Source organism: Erpetoichthys calabaricus, chromosome 18, assembly GCF_900747795.2.
Source record: "Erpetoichthys calabaricus chromosome 18, fErpCal1.3, whole genome shotgun sequence".
In the NCBI taxonomy this organism is placed as follows: domain Eukaryota; kingdom Metazoa; phylum Chordata; class Cladistia; order Polypteriformes; family Polypteridae; genus Erpetoichthys; species Erpetoichthys calabaricus.
In genome coordinates this window covers 15,728,585-15,741,970 of record NC_041411.2, presented here as the reverse complement: position 1 = coordinate 15,741,970, position 13,386 = coordinate 15,728,585, and the positions used below count along the sequence as shown (strand labels likewise).

Genomic DNA, 13,386 nt, shown 5'->3' with positions numbered 1-13,386 from the left:
ATGAAGAAAGTATTCTGAAAAAATAAGGGAATCTTTTGCAGAAGTCTATGAAATCAAGTAAATGGTTTTTTTTTTTACCTCTTTGGTAACTGACGATCAAAGACGGAACTAAAATACAGTGGTTGGTAAATAGCATGGAGGCGTTAGCAATTTTGATCAAAGTAAAATAAAATCACATCAAAAGGTTAAAACATTCTGAATCTAAAGGGTACAAGGTACAAACAGGGACTACAGTATCATACTATTATTGCAAAATGTTAACTGTGTCATCTGATAAATAAGAGTAAAGGCAGATAATGTACTGGAAGTTGAGTATGGCTTTATTTTCTCTCATCGTTAAGAAGGTTGGACATTTTTCTTAATTGCAGTTTTTAATCTTCAGTTTTTAGAATGGTCACCGAGATTTCAGTCTAGGAGATACCTATGTTGGAAACAGAAAATAAAGTCAGAGAAGGGAAAACAATGACACAGGTAACAGTAAACTTATTTAAAATGTTTTATGCCACATAATAAAGTGTTGGATAGACTTACCACCATTAGATGTCCATTGTTTGCCTTGTAGATTGCACAATCTTGCCCAGTGCTAAAATCAATTATGCCTTCCTTCCCAGAATTAATCATAAACTTCACACTGCAAGCAAAAATATTGTAATTATCAGCTGCTACCTCTTTCTAACTTAACATGCTATTTGCTAGTTGTCTTTTTGGTAAGCTGAATAAGGGTTTGAATGCCTTGTGTCTAAAATTTGAGACCTCATTGCAACAGAAAAATTTATTTGCAGTTTCTTTATTTAAAAAACACTTAGGTGTAATGTTAAAAAATAAAATTTCCCCAAATGTTTGTAGCAGCAAAACTATTATGAAATATTATTGCAGGAAGGATACTTTGTTTTGTATGTTTCCTCCCACACCACTTACTTTGAATTGAGAACAAATAGAATGTTAGAGATGCTTACGGGGGCCCATGTGAAGCACTCTGGTGGTGTGTCCTATTTAACTGGTAATGTTTGCTATCAAAGTAGAAATGGATGGCTAGTATTTTGATGCTGTAACATGGTATGAAACAGGTACAAGGTCTACATGCAAAATAACAAGAAAACCTGTATACTGAATTTTTAATATTTACAACATTTAAACCTACTTACTTTGGTGTCATAAACTAAAATTGATTTTTAAACATTTTAATGTTACTGAATCTGTAAAAACAGTTAATGCTAATTTTGCTAGTGGAAGTACAGAAGAATACATTTTCATTTCCCAGAAAAATTTCACATCATTCAGTCAAGCAGTTTCCATTGTTATGAAATCTGGATTAACTGTGTCTATCTACTGCTACTACTCGGAGTCAATTTCTTTACCTGTTCCCATGTGAGAAGTGATACAGCATGTCCAAATGAAGGCAAGCATTCTTATACTTCCAAAACCTCTTCAGAAACCACCAGGATCTCATTACATAGATTATTAGTGGGCACACTTGTGCATATGCACAGTCATACTGATTGACCAGTGTAGAAAAGCATGCAAATACTGTAACAGATGACAGTGTCTGCAAAACTGCTTTGGGTCCGAAAAACATGGTGGAAAGTGTGTTAAATTGCCTCTCGTGTGAATCGTGCTGCACATATTAGTCAGAAAACCTCACGCCAGCATTCACCACTTTTACAACAGTGATCACTGCTCTGTGTATGACATCACCCAGGCATTAAGGGAGCAGTTGAGCAGCCTTGGCATCCTGTGAAGATCAGGCTGCAAGACGACAAACCACTTTACATCAACTGGCTATTGGAAGAAAGACCTGCTGCCACTGTAACCAATGTGAACGTATACAAAAGAGATGTAAATGAGCTGTTGTCCACATCAGGATAGAGAAAAATCTGATCTCTCCCTTCTGTCGTGTTTTCAAATGTTTGCTCACTAGACAACAAGCTGGATCACCTCAAACTTCAACAGATAACCTAGTGAGAGATGAGGTACCGTTCCAGTTTTATCTTTACTGATGTAGCCATTCAGCTGGATGTACTGACCATTTTCCGAAAGGACAAATGTGCTTCAGCAACTGGTAAGATTCATGGAGACAGTCTGTGTGTTATTGTAACAGTGCATGGTACAGAAGCACTGTTGTAGAATTGTACATACGTACCACTGTTCTCCAATGCTGGAATGTCTAACTGTAAAGAGCCATCCTTCTTACATACTGCTGGAGTTTATTGGTATTTTTGTTCTGACTATGTGCATTCCTCTAGGGATTTACCCTAAAGAAAGTAACATTACAGAATTGTTAGAGCTGCAAACCGTGCATCAGGGTGTTTTATTTATTTTTTGGTTAGGAATTTTAATCTGTTGAATTTAAGTTGGTGAGAATAGTCTTTTATTTATCCCCCCCCCCCCCCCCCCCCCCCCCAACACATTAACTTTTTAAGCACGGAGGAGTGCAACCTGGACCTTGTTTTTATAAACTCTTACAAAGCCATAAACCACCCACATGTCAGTTTTTCTAATCCTATTTCTGTTATGCAGAAATATTAAATGGTCCAAACAAACTCTTAAACAGACCATGGTATGGCCAGAGTGGCTACTGTTTTGGCCCAGTAAGAATGTTTTGATCATACGGACAGGGCTATGTTTAAAGCAGTTAGGGTTGCCAAAGGTATTGAAATATTAAGTATTGATTTTTAACATTTTACACTTATTTCAATACTCATTTTTCATGATATTGATTCTGTAGCCAACATTATGAATGCACTTCTAGTATGCCATAGGTTGGGTTGAAGCCCCGTTTCCAGCCACTATTCAATAAGATGGCAACTTCAGCAGCAGCAGATTTTTTACCACCGCACTTAACCGAAAAAGAGGGCTGCTGGAATGGCTTCTAGAAATACTCTGGTTTTTCCAGCCTTGTTCACGTTATGTTTTCTTACTAGCTTAGGATGATAGTCACTTAGAAGTTGTTTTTGCCAGAATTTGGTACATTTTCAGTAAGTTGCATATAGTAAATGTTTAACTTTCCAGGTAAACAATTGCTTTAGTACACTCACCATAAGAAGATGGATATTGTGTTAAATACTGTAGGTCTGATTAAAATACTGCTCTGCTTATGCCCTAGGAAGCTAATAGTTTGGGGGTAGGTGCTTACCTGCCTTGCACTACTTTGACAACACCTTGTTTGTTGGCTAGCGTGCACAGCTTGATCACTGTCTCAAACACGTAATCACACTGCAGGATGAGGTCACCCTAAAATACAAGGTAAACGATTAGCATTTCAAGAAATAACACCATCATGTGCTTCATGTCAGTGATTCAACTTTGATGTGCAATGCTCATTTAAGATCTCTAATTGCTTTTCAAAATATATATATTTTATATATATGTAAATATATTAGCAGTTACCATCAGAAGAAATGCTAGGAAATTGCTTACTTTTTGTTTGTTGTCTGTGCAAGGAACGTGAATAACAAACACACCATCGCTCAGACTGCTGACAGATACCCCTGTAAAGAAGAGCTGTCATTACTAGATACAGTGAGTTTATAGCCGTAGGAAAAGTCATACAAACCCATATAGCAAAAGAGGATAGTATATGCTGTAGCTCAATACGTGTTGATATCCTAGTGGTTTGATCAATAGTGTTACTAAAGGCTGGTAAGTGGTAGTAATTAAGAAAAATGTAACCACTCTTTAATAAGATGTGTTTACCCTTTAATGTGGAATATTCCACCTTCTGTTTGATCTTTGCATCTTCAACAACATAGGCTGCCACCTGTGTGAGAATGAGCTGCCGCGAGCGGGGCTTGAATCCATTTCGATCATATTTCACCACCTGAGTGCCATACTGTTGAAAGAGAAAGTGCAGCATTAGGGGATGTAGGAAGGGTTTGTTCATGTCACTCCCAATGCCACTTGACCCAATGTAATATTAAAAAGGCATTTTAACAGTCAGTGTAGTAGGGCAAAGGTGGTGTGCAAGAGAACATACCAAAAGAAATGAAAACAAATCATCTTCTGCCTTCAATGGGTCTTGGTAAGCAATATTTGCTAATTGGTGAATGGTTTATAGCTCTTTCTCTTTTACTGTCACTTGAAATATCTGACTTTCAGTTACCCTGGAACTCTTTTCACTAACTAACAAGCTGGACCGAAGGGGGTTTTATTTAGGCCAGGAACTATTATTAACCAGGTCTGAGGTTCAGGAATCCCAGGGCTGTCTTTCAACATCTCCCCCCTAGCAACATGGATTTCTAAGCCTTGAGCCCAAGTGCTGTAATAAAGGACCAGTGGGAAGCACATAAAACACAAAAGCTTGCTTGCCACCTATCTGACAGAGGAAGCATCACATTTTAAATTTATACTATGTGTAATGGTGGCCCCGACAGTGACGGCTTAGGAGAAATTGTCTTTTCGCATGACTTCTGGGGTGCTTAGGATGCATTATTGACCAACAAAAAATAAATGTTATTAGTCATATTAAACATACACACACTATGCAAAGTATGTAAGGAAACTATCAAAAAGTCTGAGCGAAGGAGGGTGGTGTAGACTTTGTGAGGGATTTCTTACATTTGCTAAATGAGGCTGTGGCCATTGATCTCGGATTTTACCATACCTACCTTGATTCTCTCATTCCGAATCATTTGTAGTACTTTCATATTTATCTCTTGTTCACCTAAAGGCAAAAGATCAGAGGAAACATGAAAATACCCCACTGGACATTAAGTGATGCTAAAATATGTTCACAGGGTGAAGAAAATTACCTTCAGTGGTTGGGTTAATGCATTTTTAGTTTCCCTTGGTATTTCAGTGAATCATTGTGTTCTCTTAAGTGTGAGTGCTTATCTACTTTTTAATTTGTGAATTAAGTGTTTCGTGATGACTCCACAGATTTACCGAAGTAAATGAGGAAGCTGATGTCATGAATTCTAGAAATCCACTGAAGATTACAGAGTAAGTGTTAAAGTGTGTGCCCTTTTAGATAGACTTTTTACTTCAAATATGGTAGGAGATGGTCTTTTGTTGTATTTACTGCTCAATTCAATTTTAATGATTCTTTTGAAAAAATTCATTTTCACTGAAATAGATTGAAGTTGATTTTCAGCTTATCACAAGAACTTATTTTACCCAACATCAATGTAGACCATTTAAGGTTGTTTTTCCATACAGTTAACTAAAAGCAACAACACACATTATGTCCTCACTTAGCCTAGTGTCAGCAAATGGTTTGGGTAGAGTCTGTGAATAACCTTCCTTCTTTCCTTTGAATAATGTGCTGGCCACAACTTTGAGCTGCATCTGAAATGAAATATGGTCAATTTAGTATAGCAGAAAAAAGAAGCAAGGAGAGATTTTTCCCCCCCCCCCAGTAACAGCAAATACTGTATCATACCTGGCTAAATTCTGGTTAGTTCAGGTCACTGACTATACGGTATACAGACCACACTACAAAGTGCTGTATAATTTCCCAGTTTGTCACTGCGTCACCCCTACAAATGTTCTTTATATAAACTGTTTGAAAAATGACAGCTATTATAATCACTATTCTTTATTTTAATAAATGAACATCACTCCTACTAGTTATTGGCTGTTTAAAAAAATAGATGGAAATTGTTCCAGTTTAAAAAATATTTCAGCTGACAATTGTGGCACTGAATGATAAATGTTTGCTCAGACTCATACTTACCTGGGCTTTCCTTGGAGCACCGATCCCTTTAATGTACTTCCTCACCATATTTCGAAGGCAAATCTTGTGGAGAAGTTCAGATGTCTGTGGAGACAAGCACCAAAATAGTTGGTCATCTGTTCATTATAGTTTTATTAAAATTATGCCAAATTATAATTTGTTCTTAACAATCAGTAACATGTCACAGAACCCCAAGTGAGGGTTCTAACAGTCCTCCCCAATTATCTGGAAATTAATACTTGGAAGATTTAAACTGCTATATTTTGAGAGCTTTTTGATACTTTGTTATATTTTGTTTCCTACTTGCCTTTGGAAGTTGGCTAAGTGACGTGATGGCTGAATTCTAATGCAAAGAAAAGTGAAGTGATCATTGACGCTAGAAAGTCTAAATGGAACAGAATTTTCACGTACAAAGTATTGCAAAGGTCTGACCATTCATCAACTGGCATAGCTAACATTTTCTAGATAGATTTCTAGCTAGATTCACCATTGTAATTCCACATCAGTACCTGAAACCTTTTATTGATGCACAAGACTCCCCAAAAATACGCTTTGATACAAATATTCCAGCCCTTTCCAAAGTGTAATAGGACCTCGCACATAGACTGGTTGGGCTAGCTATGATTGTCTGTAGAGTATTTTGTTCCCCCAAAAATTGACAAACTGAATATAAGTGATGTCCTGCTACTAAAAATAATATGCTATACACAACCTTGTATATTTAGTACCTTTTCTAGCATGGCTGGAGGTTTGAGCCAGGACTTGTCCAGCAGGTTTTTAGGCAGGTGATCTTTCAATTTAGTGAGGTAGTTGTGACGGACAAAGGTCAAGTACTCTTCATTCTCTTTGCAAAGGGGCTGGTTTCTGTACATAAAACCTTTAATAAACCTGGGGAAAGTAATGTACAATGAGGGTCCAAGATGGATAGTTTACAAGAAGCCAACAAAACAAAAAAGGTCTAATCCTGAACATTTTTAATTTCAAATATGATCCTCCTTCACTGCTACTTTGTTATACCACAATGTGGCATTGAGCAGCCTTTTTTTTATTTTGCAGTTGTTGTTCAGTTGTTGCAGTTAAGTGTTCACATCTAATTATTTTCTTTTGGATATGTATAATTGTGAATGTCATTTCCTGCTGACCAGAGTTATGCATTTGTGTGGGAAAAGAGAAAAGACAAACTACTTACTGTAGTGTGACTTTAAAATAATAATGACACCCACTTCCTACTTACTTTTTAATAACTTTTACTGCCCATTCCCTCTTTCTGCGGTCCTTCCTGGCCTTCACCCCTCTCCAGCATGTCTCAATCTTTATAGCTGTGTAATGGAGTGACAAAATACTTGAATGAAGAAAAGTTGACCAACCTCTTGGTTACACTAGTTATAACAGAATCTGGAGAGAGTCTTGTACTAAGTCACAGATGTGGAATTCTTTATAGCATCTGAATAGACAGAAGTTGAGAAAAGCTCACTAATGAGCCTAAAATCAAACCTACTCAAATATTAGTATTGCATTTTAAAGCCATTGGCTCATATCCCATTACTGGCTTGCAACATGATCTTGAAAAAGGTTATTTAAACTGGCCAAGTTGAAGCTCTAAATATAGTGTTTTAAAATGTTTAAAATTTAAAAGATAGTTGCATAAATGAACCATAAACAACTGATGATTTTATATTACTATAACATTTAATGGCTGAAGGAAACAAATGCATAGTGTTGTCATCTCTTTTGTACCATTCTCACCTGCTTGCTTCTGCCTCTGGTATTCTCCTTTGACCTTGTACCCTTTATATTTGGCTTGAACTTTAGTTGCTATAAAAAAATAAATAAATAAATGCATGTTAGTGTCTATAAATAATACTTTTAACCAACAGGAACTTATGTTTCTATTCATGGTTAGACTTAAATCAGTTTTAACATATTGCACAAAACGAAAACATTAGACACAAGATACACTTTGTAAAGGTTTACTTAGGTGTGTGATGGCACAACTATTATAGTTAAACATATCTGTTTGTTAAGGTAAGATAACCTTAATTAATGGCAAGTGTCTAATGACTTATTTTTTTAACTATTTAGTTGGGTTTTTTTGTATTTTTTTTGTTTGTTTTACTTTAGAGTCATACTCAAGAAATTCTTGGGTATGTTTGAAGGCATTAGCCAGATCCACTTCATTGTTTCCCTGTTACCTTGATGGCATGGATGTGGTAAACAGCTTTTGTTAGGAAGCCATGTCTGCCACTCTGTTACTGTAGTTGAACTCTTAAGTACCCAATGATAAAATTTAGTGTTAATAAGACAATGATTTAACTGTATAATCTACAATTCATAAGTAACGTGTGTCAAGCTTCGTCAAATTGTGGAGTATAAAATACATTTTAGGTCATCTGTCCATTATAAACTGATCCCAGAGGAGGATTGCATCAAGGAAAGATATATTTTACAAACCAAGAAAGGTTGTCTTACCTAGTTCATTTTTGCATATTTGAAATGCATCTTCCGTTGCAAAAAGTGTTTTTGGGTGCCGGATGAAGATCTTCGTTCTGAAAGGGAATGCAAAGCTCTGTGACATGTGAAACAAACAAGGCATTTTATACAATGGTTAATGTTTCCATTTACATAATAACTAATCTGTGATTTAAGCAAAAAATATAATGAAAATTCATACCAGTTGTGCATAAACTGTTTTAGTCCAAAGAACCCTTTTTGTGCCAATAGAGATACATCATGTGGAGGGTGTAAGTGTCTAGTCCATTAATATCAGGCATATACCATATCTTGACATATCCACCATGTTTGATTTTTACCTGCCAAGTTTGTACTCTTCAGGCTTGTAACCAATGTACTTCACCAGTGTCTCAACTCCCTGAGCTGGTGGACCATGCCAGTGAGGCCAAGTAGCTGGGCACAAGGGTTTGTATCTAGTGAGAGAGAAGAATCGAGAGACAAGATGTCACTATTTATATGTAGCAACAGCAATTATATAGTGGGTGTCATGGTGGTTGGTGCCATTGTTTAGTTAAGTTAAACAGACTTTATCCCAATGTAAAATTTATGGAATAATTGTGGTTAGCACTACTGCTTCATGGATCCAGCATCTTGGGTTTGTATGCCAAACCCGACTGCTGTCAGTGTGGATTTTTCTTCCATCTCAAAACTAATCCTGTGTAAGTGAGTGGACCCTGCAATGGACTGGCAATCTGAATAGGGCTGTTTCTTAGCAGGCACAGTCCTGGTAGATAATAACAGAAGGCAGGCCATTCACAAAAGTTGATGCTGGGATTCCCATGACCCAAGGACATAGAGTCAAAATGACCCTAAAAAAGAGAAGCTGCAACTGTCTATCATAGCAAATGGTCTTCCCACACCACAAAATCAGCTGTCTGGATTACCTGTGCATTATCTCTATTTTGGTCAGTATAAAGGCTTCAGTGTGACCATGATTAAGCTCCTATCAGGTTACTGCCATATTATGACAACCTTGAAGAGAAGCTATTTGAGGCTTATTCAGGCTGAGCTCTTCTGCTTATTTTCATTTAGATTTGGATGCTATTTCTGAGTACAAGTATATATATATTTTTTTAAGTTGGACTAAAAGTGGATTTGGTGGCTCAGAATCATACAGTGTGCAAGTGCTGATGATTGAACCACAGCCTTGTGGCTTAAGGTCTAAGGCCTCACTGTTGGCTGTAAAAACAGTAAGGCTTAGCTAAGAAATCAGATTGCTGCACAGACAGATGGTTAATATATAATCTTATACATTATACTGTATATTGTCAGTGTAAAGTTTATTTTCTGTGGATCTTGGGAGACTTTTCTCTCAGTATTAGGATTTTCTCCCACATCTAAATGGTTAGGTCAGCTGGAAACTAAGCTGCCTTGGTATGAATGTGTTAATGCGAGTGCCCTTTAGTGGACTGGCTCCTCAGCAATGGCTCTCTGTGACATTGAACTGGATTATCACGTTCAAAAATGAACGAATGGATTTTGTATGCATTTCATTGGTTATCAAAAATAAATGAGCCACTGCCCTAAACAGTGAGCACAAGAAAACTGAACTGTTACCTCTGTAGAAAGATCTCGTATCGGCGTCTGTATGCAAAGCCAGCACGTCTCACCCGTAAGTGCTCCATTAAGCCCAGGTACTTGACCTGGTGTCGAACCAGCACATCATCGAAATGACCTGCAAAAGAGACATAACCTGCTTAAAACTGAACTGCATCACGTCAGGATGGAAACCAAAGAAAAGCACCTGATATAGCATTATTAGGACACCTTGAAGCGTTAAGTGTGGGCAGATCACACTTTGTTGAAATTGTTTTATGTAACAATTTATAAAATGATGCAGTTTTTATTGAATACTAGTCCGGTTTAAAATGTAAGATAGAAATAATACTTTTAAGAAGTACACTATGTGCATATTACCATAGACCTATACATTTTTAAGAGTAAAACAGTGAGACTGTGAATTTCACACTCTTATTTGTGTAATACAAACAGTTAACAGTTTCCTGCCATTTCATTTGTATACCCAGAAAATGGCAATCAGGGCTGCAATGCAGAAACTTAATTAAAATTATTTACTGCAATTATAAAAGTGATCACATCAAAAAACTTGACCTTTTTTCTTTTACAATGTTGTAATATAGAATCATAGTTTAGTTGAATGGGATTTTTTTTGCCAATAATCAACAAAAAAACTATTGTCAAAGTATAAACAAAATTCAGTACGTTTTTCTAACTGATTTCTAAATGGGAAACAGGACTAATTTTATTTGTTTCCCAGCCATAGCTGCATGACCAAGAGTGACTGGGAGTAACTGGACCTCATCAAGTAGGAATGGTTTTGGAAGACATTGCATTAAGCTGGGGTCTCGCCAGCCTACAAGGTTGGTGTTCTTGTGTAAGCTTGAGGGGCAAACCACATATGTAAAGGTCCAGTTTGGATAGGTGTGCTTCCAGCAGTGAAAGCCAGACAAACAAATACAAATGTTAAAAATAAAAGTAAGTGCACTGTCACAAACATCCAATAGGCAAAAAACAAAAAATATAAACAAATGCAGGGGCACAAAATCAAAAAAAGGGATGTGCCAAGGGCCGAAATATACAATTGACTTAGCCCTTCGGAATGGGTCTGTCCTGCCAAAGTATAAACATTGCCCTCATAAGTAAGACAGCTTAACAACCAAAGAAGAGAAAGCGGAGGTAAAGTGTGAAAGGATAATATGAAGGTTAGGCAAAGGCAGGTATCTGATGGATGCCTATACTAAACATTTTGGACATAGCAGTAAGAGTTACATTTATTTCTACCTGAAAACATCATCTCACCATGAAGTGTGGTGGCAACTGCAGCATGCTAAGAAAAGTAGATGAAGCAATGCATCAAATTACTGGGAAATCATGGTAATCAAAATTCGTCATGCAAAAGAATGTAAAACATATGACCAAGTCAACTCAGAATACTGGTTGAGAAGAATTGAACTACCGAGTGATTTTACAAGGAAGAATGAATAGAAGTTAAACAGTTCAGATGAACAGAGTGGATACAGAATTTGGTAGAAATTGCATCTACTAAGTAAATGTGGGGTGCCTGTGTCATATAATAACTGAAATAAGATTTCTGTGAATATCTGGAATTGCTTCTCTTCCTGCTTATTTACAATTAATTCAAAAAATTATCTGTGGACATGTCTTCCATGCATCTAAATGGTTTTTTTAGTTTTGTTTTTTGATCACTGAAAAAATTTCCAATTAAACATGTTTGTATTTACACTATAATAATCTTGGCAAAATATATCTGACCCCTTGCAATGCTTGATTCACATTGTTTATATTTGATTATAGTATTCCTTATTGAATTTTGTTTAGTTACAGGTCCCTATTTTCTTCATGACAGACTAATCAAAGAAAAAAAACATTGCATCTTACCTGCTTGTTTGGCATCATTGGGTTTTAGACATCTTACGTAGGATGGTTCCTTAGAGGTGAGGATTTCTATTAGCTCCATCAAGCTGTTCTTAAACTGGGTGGCCACCTTCCAACACATATAGCATATTTCAGCCACTGTTTTGTACGCAGTTTTTCTAGCCTAACAACTTAAAGACTGGGCCAATGAGTCACTGCAGACTAATTATGTAGACTATATAAATTCTATGACACATTGACCATTTTTGAGTAGAAACATTTCAAACACTTGAGATGCATCTTAGCTGCACTTTTAAATGGAACATTCAACTCCCTTCTTGACATAGGAACTCTTCAAGATACCCTTCTGTTTCCTAAAGACATCCATTCAACTACAAAACTGCTATATCCTTTAAACTTGGTTCACCTTCATGTTGCTTCATCATTCCTTGTAATTCAAGGATTGATGTGACATTTTCTCATAAATTTATATTAGTAGACTCAAAAAAATCACAACTTCTCATTTGGTGCAAAGAAATTTAACAAAACATCAAAATGTGATGTCAGGTGGATGAGGGTGAAGAATTTATTGTGACGTACTCTTGTAACCAGTTTATTTCATGCCTTGAAGATGAAGGTGTGTCCTCCCACCTCTTCCAAGTATAAACAAAAATGTTCAGACAAGATCATTAAAGTTTTTGTTTAACCTCACTGTGAAAGAGGGTATTTTGATGGAAAAATACAACTATTCAAAATTAAAACAGTGAACATGAAAATTATTTAAAATATTTGGGAATATTGACAGACACTAGGTCTAGTTTGTGTTATAATGATTTAATTTGTCAAAAAGCTTGAACTTCACTATTAAGAAAAAAAATGAAATCTGCCATTCAGTATGACACAATGCATCATATTTTACTTCAAGGCATAGCTTTCTACTAATGAGCCTACCTTTGAACAAGATAGCAAGTGTGGAGATGCATTTAGAATTTTTTATTCTAGACAACTCAAATTGGAGTAATGATGAGACAAGTGTGTTACATTGTATGGTAGCTAGAAAACAAGAATGATGACAAATGAGAGGAGTCTTTTGAGTCCATCAAGCTTGTCAGCAGTATTAGATTTAACGATTAGCTGGACAGGGTCTCCGTTTAAAATACATTTCCACATATCTGTTTGAAGAGGTTCTTCCCATTTTTCATCTTATAAGAACTTCCCATTAATTTTTTTCCAGTGTCCTAAAGTAACATGCTCAAAAATATTCATACTTGCCCACATGCGTAATTTCTATCATATGTTAGCTGGCCTCCCAGTTACTTGCTATACCCTTGTATATGCTTGGGTTATATAACTACTGGTATTTAAAGATCTTGTAAATTAGTATACAAAGTTTCATTAAGCACTCCACTCTATTTTGGGCTATTAGCAGTGTGAGTCTAATGTAAACCTAAATACCACATTTTTTTATTTTCTGTTCTTTAAAATTGATTACAGCTTTGCTCCTACACCTTGGAAGAACCTCATATCCCACCACCTTTCAATTTGTACTGGTAAAGGGGTTTGCCTTCAATATACATTTGCAACACTGTATGTGCTAGCACATTCTGAAATCAATTCATGGAAAAATGTACTACATCAATAATTGCTCTCTCTGCTACTGCAGTTTTCCCTACCGTCTCCGGTCTCTTCCTGTTGTCCAGCTCCAAGAACTCAAAGCACACCTTAATAATACTATTCCTGGTTTGACACATAACCTGTAGTGTTCAAAAGAACAGCAAAAGTGGTAAGGCATAAACCTCCCTGTGTAG

The 13,386-nt window shown here is 36.4% G+C and overlaps 1 protein-coding gene across 1 annotated transcript in view; it reads right to left on the bottom strand.

The window, feature by feature from the left end:
- Positions 1 to 32: 32 nt before the first annotated feature.
- Positions 33 to 13,386, bottom strand: part of myo1ha (myosin IHa) — a 36,865-nt gene continuing 23,511 nt past the window's right edge. The window contains exons 17-32 of the mRNA XM_028825255.2: positions 13,252 to 13,332; positions 11,603 to 11,708; positions 9,740 to 9,857; positions 8,482 to 8,595; positions 8,141 to 8,217; positions 7,418 to 7,486; positions 6,906 to 6,990; positions 6,400 to 6,559; positions 5,672 to 5,755; positions 5,190 to 5,283; positions 4,605 to 4,660; positions 3,694 to 3,829; positions 3,418 to 3,488; positions 3,134 to 3,231; positions 532 to 631; positions 33 to 421 (exon numbers count right to left, since the gene is read on the bottom strand). Coding sequence (XP_028681088.1) covers positions 395 to 421; positions 532 to 631; positions 3,134 to 3,231; positions 3,418 to 3,488; positions 3,694 to 3,829; positions 4,605 to 4,660; positions 5,190 to 5,283; positions 5,672 to 5,755; positions 6,400 to 6,559; positions 6,906 to 6,990; positions 7,418 to 7,486; positions 8,141 to 8,217; positions 8,482 to 8,595; positions 9,740 to 9,857; positions 11,603 to 11,708; positions 13,252 to 13,332 — 1,476 coding nt within the window. The 3' untranslated portion in view covers positions 33 to 394. The remainder of the gene's footprint in view (positions 422 to 531; positions 632 to 3,133; positions 3,232 to 3,417; positions 3,489 to 3,693; positions 3,830 to 4,604; positions 4,661 to 5,189; positions 5,284 to 5,671; positions 5,756 to 6,399; positions 6,560 to 6,905; positions 6,991 to 7,417; positions 7,487 to 8,140; positions 8,218 to 8,481; positions 8,596 to 9,739; positions 9,858 to 11,602; positions 11,709 to 13,251; positions 13,333 to 13,386) is intronic.